This window comes from Eremothecium sinecaudum, chromosome III (genome assembly GCF_001548555.1).
Source record: "Eremothecium sinecaudum strain ATCC 58844 chromosome III, complete sequence".
In the NCBI taxonomy this organism is placed as follows: domain Eukaryota; kingdom Fungi; phylum Ascomycota; class Saccharomycetes; order Saccharomycetales; family Saccharomycetaceae; genus Eremothecium; species Eremothecium sinecaudum.
In genome coordinates, this window is record NC_030894.1 from 123,173 (window position 1) to 141,134 (window position 17,962).

The 17,962-nt window shown below is 41.8% G+C and overlaps 8 protein-coding genes across 8 annotated transcripts; 6 read left to right on the forward strand and 2 right to left on the reverse strand.

The window, feature by feature from the left end:
* Positions 1 to 416: 416 nt before the first annotated feature.
* Positions 417 to 1,178, forward strand: EMG1 (18S rRNA pseudouridine methyltransferase; the record flags this gene model as incomplete). Its single annotated transcript, XM_018131589.1, has 1 exon — positions 417 to 1,178. One exon carries the CDS (start codon positions 417 to 419, stop codon positions 1,176 to 1,178), a length of 762 nt encoding a protein of 253 aa, XP_017986523.1.
* A 292-nt stretch (positions 1,179 to 1,470) lies between these two features.
* Positions 1,471 to 3,417, forward strand: PRM1 (pheromone-regulated protein PRM1; the record flags this gene model as incomplete). Its single annotated transcript, XM_018131588.1, has 1 exon — positions 1,471 to 3,417. The coding sequence occupies one exon, from the start codon at positions 1,471 to 1,473 to the stop codon at positions 3,415 to 3,417; it is 1,947 nt and encodes a 648-aa protein (XP_017986524.1).
* Positions 3,418 to 3,859: 442 nt separating this feature from the next.
* Positions 3,860 to 6,640, forward strand: SKG3 (Skg3p; the record flags this gene model as incomplete). Its single annotated transcript, XM_018131587.1, has 1 exon — positions 3,860 to 6,640. One exon carries the CDS (start codon positions 3,860 to 3,862, stop codon positions 6,638 to 6,640), a length of 2,781 nt encoding a protein of 926 aa, XP_017986525.1.
* A 567-nt stretch (positions 6,641 to 7,207) lies between these two features.
* Positions 7,208 to 9,280, forward strand: MDL1 (ATP-binding cassette permease MDL1; the record flags this gene model as incomplete). The annotated part of the gene is made up of 1 exon (XM_018131586.1): positions 7,208 to 9,280. The coding sequence occupies one exon, from the start codon at positions 7,208 to 7,210 to the stop codon at positions 9,278 to 9,280; it is 2,073 nt and encodes a 690-aa protein (XP_017986526.1).
* Positions 9,281 to 9,505: 225 nt separating this feature from the next.
* MET2 (homoserine O-acetyltransferase) lies at positions 9,506 to 10,933 on the forward strand (the record flags this gene model as incomplete). The annotated part of the gene is made up of 1 exon (XM_018131585.1): positions 9,506 to 10,933. One exon carries the CDS (start codon positions 9,506 to 9,508, stop codon positions 10,931 to 10,933), a length of 1,428 nt encoding a protein of 475 aa, XP_017986527.1.
* A 244-nt stretch (positions 10,934 to 11,177) lies between these two features.
* On the reverse strand, positions 11,178 to 14,855 carry ATG26 (sterol 3-beta-glucosyltransferase; the record flags this gene model as incomplete). The annotated part of the gene is made up of 1 exon (XM_018131584.1): positions 11,178 to 14,855. One exon carries the CDS (start codon positions 14,853 to 14,855, stop codon positions 11,178 to 11,180), a length of 3,678 nt encoding a protein of 1,225 aa, XP_017986528.1.
* A 520-nt stretch (positions 14,856 to 15,375) lies between these two features.
* ISC1 (inositol phosphosphingolipid phospholipase) lies at positions 15,376 to 16,776 on the reverse strand (the record flags this gene model as incomplete). Its single annotated transcript, XM_018131583.1, has 1 exon — positions 15,376 to 16,776. One exon carries the CDS (start codon positions 16,774 to 16,776, stop codon positions 15,376 to 15,378), a length of 1,401 nt encoding a protein of 466 aa, XP_017986529.1.
* A 319-nt stretch (positions 16,777 to 17,095) lies between these two features.
* Positions 17,096 to 17,846, forward strand: SKA1 (Ska1p; the record flags this gene model as incomplete). The annotated part of the gene is made up of 2 exons (XM_018131582.1): positions 17,096 to 17,300; positions 17,362 to 17,846. 2 exons carry the CDS (start codon positions 17,096 to 17,098, stop codon positions 17,844 to 17,846), a joined length of 690 nt encoding a protein of 229 aa, XP_017986530.1.
* Positions 17,847 to 17,962: the final 116 nt, after the last annotated feature.

A 17,962-nucleotide genomic window follows, 5' to 3' on the forward strand; every position in this document is an offset into this window, starting at 1 on the left:
AGAAAACTCCTAAAACTAACTCTTATATTTCGTTTTAGGACACTACCCAAGCATACTATGAGTCTATTCAAATAACAGTAGTAGTCCTACAGTAGTTACCACAGATTTATCTAACTACACAAGCCGAAGAGCTTTTAATGGGCAATAAAACAGTCCAAAGATAGATGTGGTGATAATAGGCAACAAGGCGACAAACCGAGCTACAGAGTAAGCTTATCTGTCATCAATTGCACCATGTAGTATGTTCAGCTCATCTCATCTCGTATTTCGTGTATTATGATTTGAAAGTTTTTCTTACATTTGGTCTTCAGTACTCACGCGATGATCTTGTAACTCAATGAAACAAAGTGTTTAAAGAGTTTTAGCTCATTGCTCTACTCTACTACAATCGTCTAAACTACCCTAGCAATTTAAAAATGGTTGAGGATTCTAAAACTAGAGACGCGTTAAAAAATAGTACAGAAACTAAAGCACTACCTGCTTCACTGGTACCACAACCCCCACCAGTGCTAACTTCAAAAGACAAAACAACTCAAAGATTGATTGTTGTGCTATCGCAAGCTTCTCTGGAAACACATAAAATATTTTCAGGTGGTCACGGTGGTGATAAATACGCTTTGCTAAACTGTGATGACCACCAAGGTCTACTCAGAAAGCTTGGCAAAGATATTAGTGAAGCTAGACCAGATATTACACATCAATGTTTATTAACTTTACTTGATTCTCCAATTAACAAAGCAGGAAAGTTACAGGTATACATTCAAACTAGCAAGGGTGTGTTGATCGAGGTGAATCCTACCGTCCGTATTCCAAGAACATTTAAACGTTTTTCAGGTTTGATGGTTCAACTTCTGCACAAATTGTCGATTCGTTCAGTGAACTCCGAAGAGAAGCTGCTACGAATTATTAAAAACCCTATAACTGATCATCTTCCTACAAAGTGTCGTAAAGTAACGTTATCCTTTGAGGCGCCAGTAGTTAGGGTCCAAGATTATGTCGGAAAGCTAGATTCCGATGAAAGTATATGTGTTTTTGTTGGTGCAATGGCTAGAGGCCAGGATGTATTTGCAGATGAATATGTGGATGAGAAGATTGGTTTATCTAATTATCCTTTGTCAGCTTCTGTTGCATGCTCTAAATTTTGTCACGGTTGTGAAGATGCATGGCAAATTTTGTAGTCCAATGGAATCGTTTTCCAATAGCATGTAATTAGAACTATACCATTTATACAACGACTCAGCCTAATATGTGTTAAGTATCATTAATTGTTTGTTAAGTTTTTACGTTTCATGTTTCACGAGTCGGCCAGGTGAGCTGCGTCAGTGCCATTTTTTTTTGGAATGTCTGACATCTGTTTCAAGTGACATACAAAGAAAAGCATAGTATATATAACTGTTTTAACGGTGCTTGAGTTAGCTACTAATGTATTAGCGGTAGTTTGTATGTAGTTCAGAAGCAAGATAATTGAATATGCCGACAACGAGGCCTTACCTAGTACTTCGTGAACGTTTGTCGCAGATATGGATTAACAGATATACGTTGATTCTTACACTGGCGCTTGTAAAACTGTTCTTATTTGCAAGGACTCTTTCAAGCTCTTTGGAAAATTCAAAACACTATGTCCTTGATCATTGCACGACTATAGATAACTTTTACAACTCATTAAGAGATGGCACACCTCATTATATGACTAAAATGGGTAATTTTGTTATAACCAAGGCTGTTGAAGCTACAGTCGATTCTACGTTGGCTCTAATATCAATGCTAGTCACTGTTGCTGAATTCGTAGTAGTATTCATGGTTGAATTATGGTTGGGTACTCAAGCGTGTTTACTTTTCAGTGCTATTCACGGCGCGGTAGATCTGGCAACAAGTTCTGCTGAAAAGGTAGTCGGATTTGTAAACAGTACTGTAATAACGGCCGCAAATGACATCGACGATGGTTTAAATGCTCTTTCAAAGGTTATTAACGAGGTTCTCAAGGTTACAGACAAAGTTGGAGACCTATTTCGTAACGATGACGATGATGACGATGGTGACGGTGAAGACATCAACTCTCACATTAAAAAAGTTAATTTGACAATTGCAGCATTACGCAAGATTCAGATACCATCAAGTGTAAATGAAAAGCTCCAATCTCTATCAAAGAACACTCCTGATTTTGAAACAGTGAAGAACAAGACCAAGACCATGGTTGTAATTCCCCTACAAAAACTTAAAACAGACATCAAAAGTGTTAACACTACTGGTATGATCAAGTCAACTGACCTAATGGAGGTTCCCCCAATATATTCTTCGGGTGAGAATGGTGTATGTTCGGCCAATCGACCCGGTATCGAGAAGCTGTACGGCAACCTTGATAAGACCCTTAAATACACCCTGATAGTCATAATTGTTATGTTATTGGTGGGTGCCATTGCAGCAATGGTTCCAGTAGCTTGGAGTGAATATCGACAGTGGTGTCGACTAGAAGAACTGCGTGAGGCTGGAGAAGAGTCAAAGCGTTATACTATAGACCCTTTCGGTGACAATTACAAAGATATAGACGTAATTGAGTGCCATCAAACTATCTACAACAGGTTTCCTTCCTATACCGGTAAGTGGCTTGCTAGGTATTTAGCCCGTACACATTCCCAAGAAAACGAAGTACGGTGGCTGACCGCATATATCTTTTCTCCGCGAGCTATAGTCATCCTGTTTGTCGCAATCACAGGTCTCCTCCTTTGTCTGCTGCAGCATATACTACTGCAGTCATTAGAGCGATCTCTTTTGGGACAAGATTCAGCCATATCTAAGATAGCGTCCAGCACTGGAGATCATCTTTCGGGTGACATGAAACAATGGGCGGCCTCCAGTAACAGCTACATCGGCTCCGCTGAGTCATCCATCAACGACCATATGTTCGGTTGGCTGACCACCGCAACATCATCACTCAACGACACCACGTCTACTTTGCTTAATGACATTGATGGGGTCGTCAATAGCACTTTCAAGGACACCCCGCTCTACGGTCCAATGAACACAGTCGTACGGTGCGTGATCAGCGATAAACTCCGCTCCGTGGAAAAGGGATTGACCTGGCTACACGACCATGCCCACATTTCTCTTCCGCGCATTGACCAAGGTCAGCTACAGTCAGCAATCGATGAGCAGGCATCGGACAACTCGCAGCCGTCCTCCTCCCCTTCGTCCATCCATTCAATGATGCAAACGCTTGGCGAAACCATGAAGCGCTCGATCCTGCTCGTAATCGCACAGCATCGGCGCCTACTTCGGCTGGAGCTTATCATATCGCTTGCAATACTGACCCTATGGTGTCTGCAACTTCCGATAGCACTTTTCTGGCTTACACATAAAAGATACCGTGCTGCAAGGAATAGCGATTGTTCCATGCCTGCATACAATTTCCACGCATAGTTCTTTGCTTAGTAATGACGTAACCCCAGTTAGGCAAGTACGAATCTCCATCCATTTATAGATAAATGGGTCACGTGACCTCAGCGCGACGCGAACCAAAAATCCCCCACTGCGTGCGGGCACCTATGTCCTCCTGCGCCACTCCTAACCTTAAGCCCCTCTCCCACACTTGATCTATCTACTCAGCACTGTACATATCCACATTTTTTTTAAAAATGCTTCTATATCTGTCGTTTTTACGTCGCGGCGGTAAAAGTACCAAAATTTTTTCCTGCTAAGCCTTTTGTTAATAATAACGAAACGATTCATGTTTTTAGTGTTTCTTATCTGACAGATTAAACAACACTTGTGAGAATTAGCAAGGTGGGACAGCTCTCCTACTAGATCATCGTCTTCAAGATTCAGAGGTTAATATCACCAGCTAATAGAGCATTACTAGATAATGTTGGAGATGAGGAGTTCGGACGTTGAAGCGTCAGGGAGTTCCACTGGGATCGGTGGCGATAAAGGATCGGAAGGTAGGATTTCTCCTGAATTGGTGCCAATTGTGACACTTTTGTCAGCTCAGGCCCATCGTCGTTACCAAGAAGGTGTATTTCTGGTATTAAAGGACTTGAATAGTGATGGTACGGCGGCAGAACGTATTTGGCGAGAAGTTTACGGGGTTTTAATTGGTACACAGTTGGCTCTGTGGGATGCAAAGCAACTCGCTATACATGGGTACGATCCCGAAAAGTTAACTAAAGCGGCTTCTAAGCCCATGTATATCAATTTTACCGATTCTTCTTTCAAAGCATTAGTAAATGATGATAAAGTTGGTGCGGGGGGGAAGCGAAAGTTGCCAAATACAATTACTGTTTCGACAACTTTGAAGAATCGGTACTTTTTGCAGTTTAACAATAAGGAATCTTTTGAGCGGTGGTTTGCAGCCTTGCGGTTATCTTCATACGAATTTACTGCGTTGCAGGAGGCTTATACAGGAGCATTGTTGTCTACAAGAGGAGCATTATTGAGCGATATCGGAGTTATCCTTGCCGATACGAAGTTTGGTTACGAAGAATGGGTTAATGTCCGATTTGGCGCAGGTATGCGTTGGAAGAGATGTTATGCTGTAATAATTCAACCAAAGAAGGGAAAAGTGACATCGGAGTATGGTCAAATAAACTTCTACGAATCGGACAAAAAGTACAAGAAAGCGGTGCCCATGGCCACTGTGACTTCCGCACGAGCAGCTTACGCTATCTATCCATCATCGCCTATGATGATTGATTCTTCTACTATGATAAAAGTGGAGGGTACAGTCTCATTTCCCGATGGTAATGGTGTAAAAGATACAGATATCTTTTTGATGCCCGAGATCCACTCGGCAGTTCCAGGTTATGACACCATAATAAGATTTTTGATACCTACAATGAATGTCTTCCGTTTATACGGAAGACCGAAGTCACTGAACGCTAATAGAGTTGATCCTAAGTCGTTATTATACAGCTTACCAACCTTGCCGCATTTGCATTATTTACAGGTTGAAGATTTGCAACCTTTGATTAACAACCCCACCTGTTTTAACTGGAACGCACAAAGCTGGAGGGATCAGATAAAGGTCCTTCTTAAGACTAAGTTGGATAGAGGTTATACAGGTTGTGGGTCGAACGATGGCTTAAAGGGCGCTTTGTCATCTCCTGCATTGGTTCCTGTCGCCAAAGAAGACTCTAAGGTTAAGTCTCCTAGATTTGTTCCATCTGCGGTGTTTTTACCTCCCGAAACTACTCCTAATGGCAATAGGGTTTCAACGATTATATACCCTAATATCTCAAACCAAAGCCAGAGTGCACCTAGTGTTGCGGAATCTGAAGAGCTCCTTAGCAAAAAACAAGATATTCCATATTTGGACGTGATAAGCAATTCTCCACAAGATCGCAGTGAGGATGGTTTCTCGGAAAATTCCGATATGTTCGGTGACCCACCCTATCCAATGGATAATGTTGATCGAAGATTACAAAATTTACTCCCATACAGTGCTACTGAACCGAATCCAAAGCATGATAATTTTGTCCGGTTAACGGGTGGAACTGAGCAACCTCCAATTCTCCCACCATTGCCAATGGTAAATAAAAACCAAAGCGAATCTAGCTATGAATTAACTTATCCAGAGCTCGGCAGATCTCGGGCTGATCTTGACAAATTATACGACAGCTTCTCTCAAACTCCTTTTGGTAGTGAAGTCGCTGTGAGAAGAGCTTCATTAGCTCCTCCTCGGAACTCAGACTCCATTCTCTTCCGAGACTCATTTTATGTTACAGAGGAGTCATATGATGCGTTCCGGTCTTCCTCTCAAAAATTTAGTGAAGATCCCTCTGCGACGGCTAAACCTAGCCCAGATGATACCACCCATAATTTTATTTCTGAAGATAGGAAAAGCCATAATGCTCCAAATGAAGAACAATTTACAGATACGATTGCTAATGGGGGTATGATGGATGATATTTATGGCCTTTCCCAAGGTTTAAAGAAAATGACACTCGAAGACATGGCCACAGCTAAAAATCGCCGGGAAAACGCAGAGAGTGGGTTAAGCAATAATTTCATTGCCTCGAAAAATTACGAAGCTAATATATTCGATCCAGACTACGTGGAAGAGCAAAACATCATGTTACAATCGGAGAGCAATTACAGTGCGGGCGGTTCAATATATTCGGGCCAGGATCAGAGCCATTATGCATCAGAGGAAAGCGCCAGCCGTACCCTTGATTTTAACAGTGCTGATATATATGGAGAAAGCTCACAGAATAGAGAGGTGCATAGATCCCCTAGATCTTTTGATAGCCCAACTAAACTGTCACCTGGCAGCGGGTTGGCTGAAATATCACCGACATTTAGCAGCTTAAAGCAGAACTTGGGCCTCCCACGTAATGCTTATATGAATCAGAAATCATTCGGTTTAAGAAATTACCAGCAACCCTCATTTTCACAACAACCAGTTATACCCGAAGCTCCACCAAAACCATATCATCGCCCAGCTCCTCCTAATAGCGCAATTTCCTCGCAAATGTCACGCGTATCAAATATGAGCTCACCTCAACCTTCAACAACAAGAAACTGGGCTGGTGGCAGCCCAATGTCGAATTGCAGCTCCCCTCAAATGCAGTCTTGGCAGCCTTCAATGTTTCCAGCGTCACAGCCTCCAAGCTCACCATCTGGAACGCAAAATGCCATTAGACAATGATAACTATGTTGAAGCTACTTCCTGCGTTGATAGTTTTTCACGCACATAAACGTTACAAATGTTTCTCTTACATTAAAAGATGAGTTCACTTCCTCAGTCTAAGCCATTTATCGTCTTAGCATTACGTGCATTTCCGTCTGCATCGTCGGATTTACCAGCCATTCCCTGATTTTAGGCCGATTACGTTTCAAAAATGGGATGCTAATAAATTCAAAGTAAACTGGCTGGTTATAGATAAATCTTTTATTCATCTCATTCTTGATAATATACTGATACGTTAGGCCACTTTCTATATCCGATAATTGCCAATTTTTATGCAGGACTAACGAGTACCATTTAGAGATATAAGCTAATGCATATCGCTTCATAGCTTCCTAGCATCTAAGTACTCATTTGATAGTTTTCTTCTAATAATTCCATGTATAATAATTACTTGTGTCTGGGTGTGAGTAGTAGGCGTAGGCCTTTAAAAGTAGCTTGTTTTAAAAAACATCAAGTTCATCGTTTAACGAGAAACAACGCAAAAAGTCCAAGGGAATCATTATAGATAAGCATTTAATTGTTAAGATGTTAACCCATTTACTTTATAAACGCTATCTAGTATCTTCCTTGCGATATAATGGGTTTCCACAGCTTCCTAAGATAGGATATCCTAAACCAAGGATGTCACGTGGATTATATCATGCTCAATTCACCCTTCAAAGAAGATGGAAGAGCTCTACTCCTATATCAAAGGTGTCCCAGGCAGCTAATATTAGTCCTAAGTCGGAGTTAAAACTCTCGCCTTCCGAATCTACAGCTTCTAGTATGGATGATATTAAGCGGTTGTTAGAGTTGGCTAGGCCGGAAAGTAAATCGTTGATATATGCATTGATACTGATTATAATATCAGGTGCTGTTAGTATGACGATACCCAGCGTTGTCGGTAAGCTACTGGATAATGCTAAAAAGGATGAGGATGATCCGGAAAAAGACGGTCTGATTTTTGGTTTAACCGAAAACCAATTCTATGGTGCTCTTGGCGGAGTGTTCGTTATTGGAGCAGTGGCTAATATGGGTCGTATTATCATTTTAAAGGTTGTTGGGGAACAAATGGTTGCAAGATTACGGACCAGAACTATGAAGGCAGCACTGCAACAGGATGCTTCTTTTCTTGACGTCAATCGTGTTGGGGATCTGATTTCCCGGTTGTCTACGGACGCCAATATTGTTTCAAAAGCTATCACACACAATACATCGGATGGAGCACGGGCGATAATCCAAGGTCTTGTTGGATTCGGTATGATGAGCTATATATCATGGCAGTTGACAGCTGTGATGGCGCTACTTGGGCCTCCACTAGTGATCATGGCTATGATATATGGTAGGAAGATTCGAACATTATCGCGTGAGCTACAAACAAGAGTAGGTGGGTTGACAAAAGTGGCTGAGGAGCAGTTAAGTGCCATGAAAACAATCCAGGCTTATGGCGGTGAACGTAAGGAGATTAATCGTTATGCGAACGAAGTCAGAAGTGTTTTTAGAGTTGGTTTCAGAGAAGCTACCACATCTGGAGTCTTTTTTGGTACTACTATGTTTGTTGGAAACACTGCACTTCTTTCCTTGCTTTTCGTTGGTTCATCGATGATAAAGTCTGGCTTCCTTACAGTTGGAGAACTGTCAAGCTTTATGATGTATGCCGCATATACAGGAAATTCTCTGTTCGGCCTCTCCACTTTCTATTCTGAGCTAATGAAAGGTGCTGGAGCCGCTGCTAGAGTTTTCGAATTAAATGATAGAGTTCCCTTAATACATCCAACAAGAGGCAAGGGCCCAGATTCCCTAGAAAATAAGGTCATAAGCTTTAAAAATGTCGATTTTTCGTATCCAACCAGATCCACTCACAATGTTTTCAAGAACTTAAACCTAACAATAAACCCTGGTGAGCACGTCTGTATTGTGGGGCCTTCTGGCGGAGGTAAATCTACAGTAGCAACGCTACTCATGAGATACTATGATGTTGATACTGGTTCCATTACAATCGGTGGCGAGGACATCAGGAAATTTAACCTGCGTAAATACCGTAGAAAACTTGGAATTGTTCAACAAGAGCCTATGCTTTTCAATGGCAGTATTCTAGATAATATCACTTATACCCTGCCCAAAGAGATTGCCTCAGATCAGCAACGACTTGCCAAGGCAATGGCAGATGCCAACTGCAGCAAGTTTATTGTGCAGTTTCCAGATGGCCTAAACACAATGGTTGGACCAAGAGGTGCCCAGCTATCCGGTGGCCAGAAACAGCGTGTTGCACTTGCCCGTGCTTTCCTTCTAGATCCATCAGTTTTGATTCTTGATGAAGCTACAAGTGCACTAGATTCACAAAGTGAACAAGTCGTGGCACAAACATTAACTGCAAGAGCACAGCGAAATCAAATAACCATTTCTATTGCGCATAGGGTTAGTACAATCCAGTATAGTTCAAGAGTCATTGTATTAAGCAAGCATGGGCATGTTGCAGAAACTGGTACCTACGCTAGTCTGGTTAAAGATCCAAACTCTGAATTGAATAAATTACTTTCCCAACAAGATGGGCTAGTTGAAGAAGAACAAACTACCAGTGAACAAGAGCATACAAAGGACATGATTGCTAGCTCGTAACGCTAGCAAGATTTGTGTGATTCATGGATGTTGTAACTGTCACGTGATATTCCCCTGCAAAAGCAAAAGAAGAGCCACAACTTAATGACAGTAAGTAATATCTATGAGAAGGTGATGCATATAAAGTTGATATTAAGCATAATAAACCAAATTCAATACTCTTTTCCATATACAAGATATCCTTTTTGGTCTTACTTCCCCTGAGAAATATTTGGTAGTATTAGAATGGTTCTGGAGGAAATCAAACCGGAGAGCCTAAATGGCTCAAATCCTTTTCTTAAATTTGTTAAAGATCAACATATTGTTGAAATCCCTGTTTTGCGCTTAGAATCTGGAATTGAAGTTCGTAATGTTGCGGTTGCTTACAAGTCCTGGGGCAGCTTGAATGAAACAAAGGATAACGTTGTTGTTGTATGTCATGGACTGACCGGCGCTTGCGACATTACAAGTTGGTGGGCCCCGCTTTTTGGCAATGGTAGGGTACTTGACCCATCTAGGAGTTTTATTATATGTTTAAATTCATTAGGTTCACCATATGGTTCTTTTTCACCCTTATCAATAGACGCTGTCACCGGTCTGCCATATGGCCCTGAATTCCCTCTATGTACCGTCAGAGACGATGTTGCCGCCCATAAACTTGTTTTAGATTCACTGGGAGTGAATTCTATCGCATTTGTGATCGGAGGTTCTATGGGCGGCATGCTTGCTCTGGAGTGGGCTGCGACTTATGGTTCAGAATACGTACAGCATGTGATTGCTTTGGCGACAACTGCACAGAGTTCGGCATGGTGCATGGCTTGGTCTGAGTTACAAAGGCAAAGCATCTACAGTGACCAAAAGTACCGTGGTGGCTATTATTCACAGGATGATCCGCCGGTTAGTGGATTGGCAAGTGCTCGTATTTCGGGCTTAATGACTTATCGCACGAGGGATAGCTTTGAGAGCAGATTCTCTCGTTCAACACCATCAACTGTTGAAGGGCGACCCCCACCGTTATGTGAGAAGGATGGCCGTACTTCATTGAGGGGCCATAGTTATGCTATTCACAATGATGGGTTAACTTCATCTTCGAGACCAGAAGCAGAAAATGAAATCTCGCCCCAAAGCAGCGATGACTCTCTGAAATTAAAGTACTCTACATCTTCGGCGACATTGGTTTCATCCCAGAACTCGCTAAAGGAACAGATTTCATGTAATGATATACAGACATATTTCTCCGTTCAGTCGTACTTGCGTTATCAAGGTTCTAAATTTGTAAAGCGGTTCGATGCCAACTGTTATATTGCGTTAACACGGAAGATGGATACTCATGATCTTGCTCGAGATCGCCCAGAATATAATGGAGATATCAGTAAGGCTCTAAGGTCACTCAGTCAGCCAGTTTTAGTAATCGGTATTCATTCAGATTGTCTTTTTCCTTACCAAGAACAAGAACTACTAGCGAAGAATATTCTAAAATGTAGACTAGAAAAAATCGTTTCTTCAGATGGCCATGATGCATATTTACTAGAATCCCCATTAATCAACTCCATTGTACTTGATTTTCTGCAGAAGCATTTGAAAGATAAATCTACTGTTGTAGCTCAGCCATGGGAGCAAAGTACGGAAAGTATTGGAAATAGCGAGTTCGTATTTGGAGTGGATGAAGATTGAAACAGTGGCTATTATTTTTATATATTTAAATAAATAGTAGCTTCGTTGAAGTTTCACTATCCGTGTTAATCCAGTATTGATTGAATATTCATGGGTTTGAATTGTTCATAAGTAAAATTGTGTTTTTGACCACAAAAGATGCATTCATTATTGAATTTCTGTATACGCTAACAAGAGCTCATTTCCAATGAAAAAAACAAGTTAACATTGGATTGAACATTTAGATATTGCGTTTACATTATTATCATAACATCAGCCATGATTCATCGTTTGCAATATGCTTGGTATCTTTGGATAGTTGTTTATTATCATGATTTTTCATCTTAACCAAGCTTTTCGCATAAGCCATCTCTGAGTATATAAAGGAAATGGCAGTGGCTACACCATCTTCTTTACTGATATCCAATCCAATCTTCTTGGCCTTTGTGATGATTCTTGAGTTTGTTGTAACTTCTTTTAGTGCGCGCGATAAAGTGTTAGCGTTAAGTTTCTTGAGCGCAACACCTGCACCGATATCCTCAATCCTGGTGGCATAAAAGTACTGATCTCCAAAAAATGGTTTGATAACCGATGGCAAACCAGCTCTCATAGTCGCACCAGTGGTTCCTGAGCCCCCATGGTGTACTGCAGCGTCTATTTGAGGGAATAGCCAATCATGTGGTACAGTACCAGCATTATATATACAAGGAGGTAAATCAACTCCGAGGTATGTGGCCGCTGGATCTGCTAACCTCTCCGACCATCCCTTATTTAGAATACAGTAAACATCTGCTTTAACCACTGCTTCAATAACAGCCGCCGTCATTTTGGCGGGATCCTTCACTACAATTGAACCGAAGCCGATGTATACGATTTTCTTCTCATTGGCTCTTGCCTCAGCAATGAAGTCAACCAATGTTTGAGGAGGTTCGTAACCGCTACTTTCATTTAAAAACCAATAACCGGTAACTTTAATCCATTCACTAAAATCGACACTTGGTGGAAATATTGTAGGAGAAATGTTATATAGAAATGGTACTTTAGCTTGTTGCAAAAACTCTAAATTCGTTTTTGGCAAGCCTAATGTCTCCACCCGCCACTTATTCACTTGCCCATGTATTCCTTTCCAAAATATATTCTCGAATATTACATGAGTAAAGTAGTTGTAATTTCCACCTCGTTTCTGATCTGGTACAATAAAAGCATGTGGATAAGACCTGGTTTTAGTCCATGGCATGGTAAATGCCCTAAAATATGGGATCTGGAGGGCCTCGGCCACATGAATACCTGCCATGGCAGACGGTGATTCTATCAAGACATCGATACCGTTACATGCCTCCCATGAACTAGTTAACAGATCCCTGATCCAGTCTCTAAACTTACTTGTTGCATCCCTAATCAAACCGACATTCATCGAACCATGCTGTACCATTAGAGCCATTAATTCAGTTGGATCGCCCGCGATGCTCCTGAATTCAATACCATGTGATTTAATCCAATCTCCGAACTCAATATGGGTGATAATGATAACCTTGTGTCCCTCTTGCATGAGCCCCTTCCCTAACGCGATATAAGGTTGTACGTCTCCCCTAGATCCAATAGTTAATAACCCAAACGTGTAGATTTTCTTCGGGGTAATTGTGGTTTTGAAATATGGGCTACTTTCAAACATTATAGGAATATCATATCCAACCGAGTTGATCTTATCCTCGAAGAGCCTTAGCTTACCGTCATTTGTTGGGTCTTGAATGTGCGTATTTTTAAACCTTTGGTCTATACTGTCATTATCCTTAGCAAGTTCGACAGTTAGAGGCCTCAGGGTATCTATAACCTTCAAAATGAGATACTCCGCGTCGTCTCGCGACCTTTGCAGCGCAAACTCAAAAAATAGCTCTTCATGACCATGGATGACAATCACTAACCCAAAATAACCAAATCTAAACCCCTTTTCCTTGTAAGAATTCTCAATATCCCTTAATGGCAAAATCATCTTAGTTTTGGAACCAGGCAATAAAGACCTAAAACAAATGACTGACTTTCCAAGGTAGACTTTACCATACCAAGGCATATTTCTATTCAAATATGTGTAATAGGAAGCTATTAGCGATTCATCATCGGTAAGTGAAAAATGTTCCTTAAACCGCTTATCAGCAGCTTTTGCTTCAACCGGATCACTCATTAACAATTCATCATCCTTAGCAAACAAGTCCAGACCTTCTGCTGCGTAGTGTATTGGAAGGGCATTCCACATACTACGCATGGTAATAAATGGCTTTGGATTCCAATAAACTGTTTTGTTCCTATTAGTATCAAACGTTTCTTGCTCACTACTATTATTATCGATGTTGCTATGCACACCATCTGTCGATTCCGTGTTCGCACCTTTCACGTCTGACGCCGAGGAATCTTCGGACTTTCCTATTTTGGGAGACGTTAACTTTAAACTATCAGTAACAGTCCGGAATCTGTTTCTTACTTTGGAAGGCGACTTAGATAGGGGATATGTAACACTTGGTACACATCCCCTTCCAATAGGTGGTGGAGTTCGACTTGCTGTTACGAAAGATCTTGATTTGATCTTAACATCACTGCGTCCCCTAGTTTCGAAAGAACTCTCTAAAACGGGTTGGACAGGGCTACTGCTACCGCTTAGCTCTATAGGCGAGGAATTACTGCCATATTTAATCATCACTTGTGAGCCCAGCATCTCTAGGTCAGCTAGCTGTGCCTTAATTATATCCGTCAATTGATTCCCAGCATTGTTGAAGAACATAAAAAAGTAATCATCTAACGCAAAGGTTTCTGAGGACTCCATTGTTCTGATCCGTAGTGTCATCCCCTTTTCCATAATAGCATGATCTTCAAGATCCACAATATTACATAGTGGGATTTTTATGCTCATAGAATCATTATCGGAGTTCTGTGTGGTAAACACCTGCTTTTTAATAGCAGAAGCCCAGGAGCGCGCAAAATGCTCGTTATCCGTAAAGAAAGAATATGTTCTGCTATCAGTAACAACAGAAAGCTTTCTTGTTTCAACACCGTTCTGCTTGCAATGCTGCACTTTTGTAACGTATCGTAGATCAAGGGTAAGAACGGGGAAGTATAGATCAGTGGAGGAATTGTATAAAGAAAGCGTATGGTCTTTTAACACCGCCCAGTACCGAGTCAGCTTCCCACTAATAGAAATACTACTCGTACTGATAGACAAATTACCTGTCAACCTGGCGGCACCGTCCGCTTTGTAGAGAAACGCAAAGAATAAGAGATTCTTTGACGTTAAATAAATATGTCCCTGAATCAACACATCTCGGAGTAACCAACATGAATACTCCTTCACCAACTGTTCGTCTTCTTGCAAATTAAACTTCGATTTCAATTTAGACATAATCCGGGAAGTCCAATTTCGGCCCCTTGATTGCTGGACTGATGTCATTTCGGTATTTGGTACAATGGAAAGCTCAAATAGAGTAGATCTCCTCGACTGTGCCCCTGAAAACGATGGCGCTCCACTGAATATAGAGCCTTCTTCGACTTCTTCATCCGCTTTAACTTCAGCGTTATCATCACCAGGCTCTGCGCTTGATTCCTCTTCATTTGTACCTATTTGTTCTGCCCTGTGTATATCTTCTATCCCCACATACATGCTCGCTGCTGTTAATAGTCCGGCGATGCTTCTTGCCAAAACATGAGGACTAGCAAAATCCTCGTCCCTGTCTCCAGGAGATGTACTAGCTTCATCTGCTGTCCAAATCATCGTTTGCCGCTCTTCCTTATGTACTTTAAATGGTGGCGGTAAGGTGTAAGACTTTATTCCTAAGGGGGCTTTGAGGCTTATTTTCAATAAGGCGGAAGATGCTAAAGCGCGAACTTTAATAAGTTTTAGTGGTATAGCTGGGGTCTTTGGAACCTTAAGTCTCCTTTTGCTGCCCCTAGTTGACATTGGTTCCTGGTATTAATAGGGTAGGAATCCAATTCTGCCTTTAGTAGGCCTCTAACATGATATACCTATGTAACTACTTCTATTTGTAGTAGCCTGACCGACAAAAAGAGTTAACTGGAACAGAGAATCTGGAAAGGGAGGGGGTGGATCTTAGGCTTGATATGGGCTGGATTCCACCCCCACGTTAACGTTAGTTACTCGACGTTTGTCGAGGGTAGTGTCTGCCATGTACTGATACTGGCACAAAAACACCCAAAGGTAGGTAGGTATGTATACAAAATAAGCAAAGGTAAGAAGGCGATTTGTATAATTCGATTACGTAGCGTGAGTATATATTTGAGCCCGAATGGGTCCCTTTGTTGTTTGTTAGCGGGATAAACCACTGTAGTTAGCATATCTTGGACCAGTTTATAAGTATAACTGTATAGGATGCAAAGCACAAGTAGTTAGTTGATATTGAAAAAAACAGGAGGCTGTAGATATTGCGTGAATGTGCATTTGCTGAAAACTACGATAAAGTTCAAGATACGCTGGTATCGAGGGACGCCTGGATAGACCTTTTCGAGTCGCGCACTTCCTGGCCAACCTCTTCTAGGGCGCGAAGTTCACTGTTACCGAACAAATAGCTGATCAAGCCATCTAACAAACCTGTGGCTGTGATTATGACGCTGATAAAGACCCAGAAGATAGATAACCAGTTCACGATCCGGGTGGTGATGAAGATGAAGATGGGGATGACAGCGATGAACACTACTGATAGCCAGAAATGGCCTGCCCTCCAGAGCTGCTGCCATCTCGAGGTGGACATGTAGGTATATATTAGCTGAAGGATTTCTTCATGTAGTGAAATCCTTAAAATCAACTCTTCGCGCGAAAGTTGCTTTGATTTAAAGGTGGTTCCAGCGGTGGGTAGAAGTTTGAGGGTGCAGCTGTAGCCGAAATGGTCTGAAAAGCTGCCTACGTTTGGGATTCTCTCTGTGAATTTAACGCTCGCTTTTACCGCTTGTAGCCTTTGGGGGTCAATTAACGCGTGGTCCAGCCTGCACGCCTCCTGTGGACCGCGGTCTGCACGCCAGGTATTTAGGGTGGAGTCGCAAGTTACTCCTCCATACTTAATTTGGTCCATGGGTAACAATCGGGCGATGTACTGTAAATCCTGTTTACCGTTAAGCTGCTCCCAGGAATCCTCAAGATCAGCCTCCTTTGTCAATAGCTTGAACGGCAAAGACGCAGGTCTGCAATTCAAATCCCCAACGATCACTACAGCGTACCCACTCTTCCGATATAGGTTAGCAAGACGACTGAAATCCCATGCTTGGCAAGTACGGTGGCAATCGTAGGCAGCATCCCCTTCTAGAGCGTACGGAGCATGCATGTGGCTGTTCATAATACAGAGTTGGGGAGTGTTTGGAGACGTCTGCTTCAACAATGTAATCGATACCGACTTACCCACATACCAGTCACCTCTGAAAAATGCACTGGGCCGACCATTGATAGGAAACCTGTAAAGGAATGTAGACTCAATAGGTATCTTAGAAAGTATAGCCAAGCCCGGACCAGCCACCATACCTGACAAAAACCAACGATGGTAAGGGTATCGTCCTTTGCACCTGTCCACAATGTAATCCCAATCGCTTTTACACCAAACTTCCTGTAAGGCCACCACATCATAATCATCAGGATCTTCGTCCAACTGATAGTTATTATCAGAAACATCCCTATAATCAACAAGCTGTAAAAAGTTATCGTAACCAGCTAACTTATCAGCTATAGCACATAATCTTTCTTGCCGAAATTTTGAAACGTGCTTTAAACCCCAAGTATTAAACGTAAGGAACTTAACGTAACCTTGGGAAACATCCAATTTGCTCTTTTCAGATACAGTAGTTGACTGATCATGTCTTCTAGTTGACCTTGACATTGCAAACGGTTCTTTTAGTTTAATAAAACCGGTATAAGTTACTATAGTTCGTAAAGACTCAGACTATTACCTGCTTTAAGCTCAGTTTGATATGTAGTAAAATTAAACTCTAGATTCTGTAAGTAGGAAGGATTTGAATACCAGTGAAAGTATACTATCTGACAGATCTAGCACACATCTATCCCGTTTTTTGTGGTTCCACGTTCATAAAAGTCGAGTTATGACAACATTATATATGTAACTACAATGCATTTTTTTGTGATCAAAACGGGCGATGACCTAAGTTGTTGATGTAAAATATTACAAGCATCTAAAAACGATGCCGATAGATCAGTTTGAAGAGCTCCGGGGCAATATTGCCTCGTTCCAACATAGATTGCATGATTATTTGCTCAAGCAACGGAGAAACTATCTTCAGCTGGTGGATTCGTATAAGCAAGATATCGAAAAATACAATGTTATGAAGGAATCCTTGCAGAGCAAGGAATTGATGTTAGAAGCTGAAGAGCAAGATTTAAAGAAACGTATGAAGTTGGTTTGATTTAATGTTTTCGTCTATGTTTCGTTTACTAACATACGTTGCAGAAATTGATGGTTTACAGGAGAAGACACAGGAAACAAGTGCGAAACTGGAGGCCTTAGAGATTCGAAAGCGTCAGCTGCTGGAAGAACGTGCTGTAGTTGAGCGGGATCGCAATGAGCTGAAGGAACTGCTACAGAAGAAGCGGAATGAGGTCGAGCAGCAGCGTCATGCGATAACGCGACAGCACCTTCGGGATAGGCCGGAGGTTTCGGCTTACGAGCGATTGCTCGGGCTGGATATCAATGCAGATCGACCAGAAATGTTACGATTCACGTTTAGCAATGTGCTTGAGAGAGACCAGGATGCTCGTTGTAGCTTTTCATTGGATTTATCCTTACCTGAGGGATATAAAATCGTCGACTCGCGCCCAGAGATCTCCGAGACAGAAGCGCGGGCGCTGGAAGAAGAATTAGCAAGATCTGGAGACCTTCCAGCCTTTTTGAAACATACCCGGGCGGTGCTCATCGCTGCCCTCCAACCCAATTAGTGTACGGTGCGCTAAAGTTTTCCGTATATAGTGATAGTTATACTTAGTGGAAGATCCAGTATTTGTGCCAGTGCTTGCTACACATAATACCCTGATCGCAGCTGATGTTCTACACA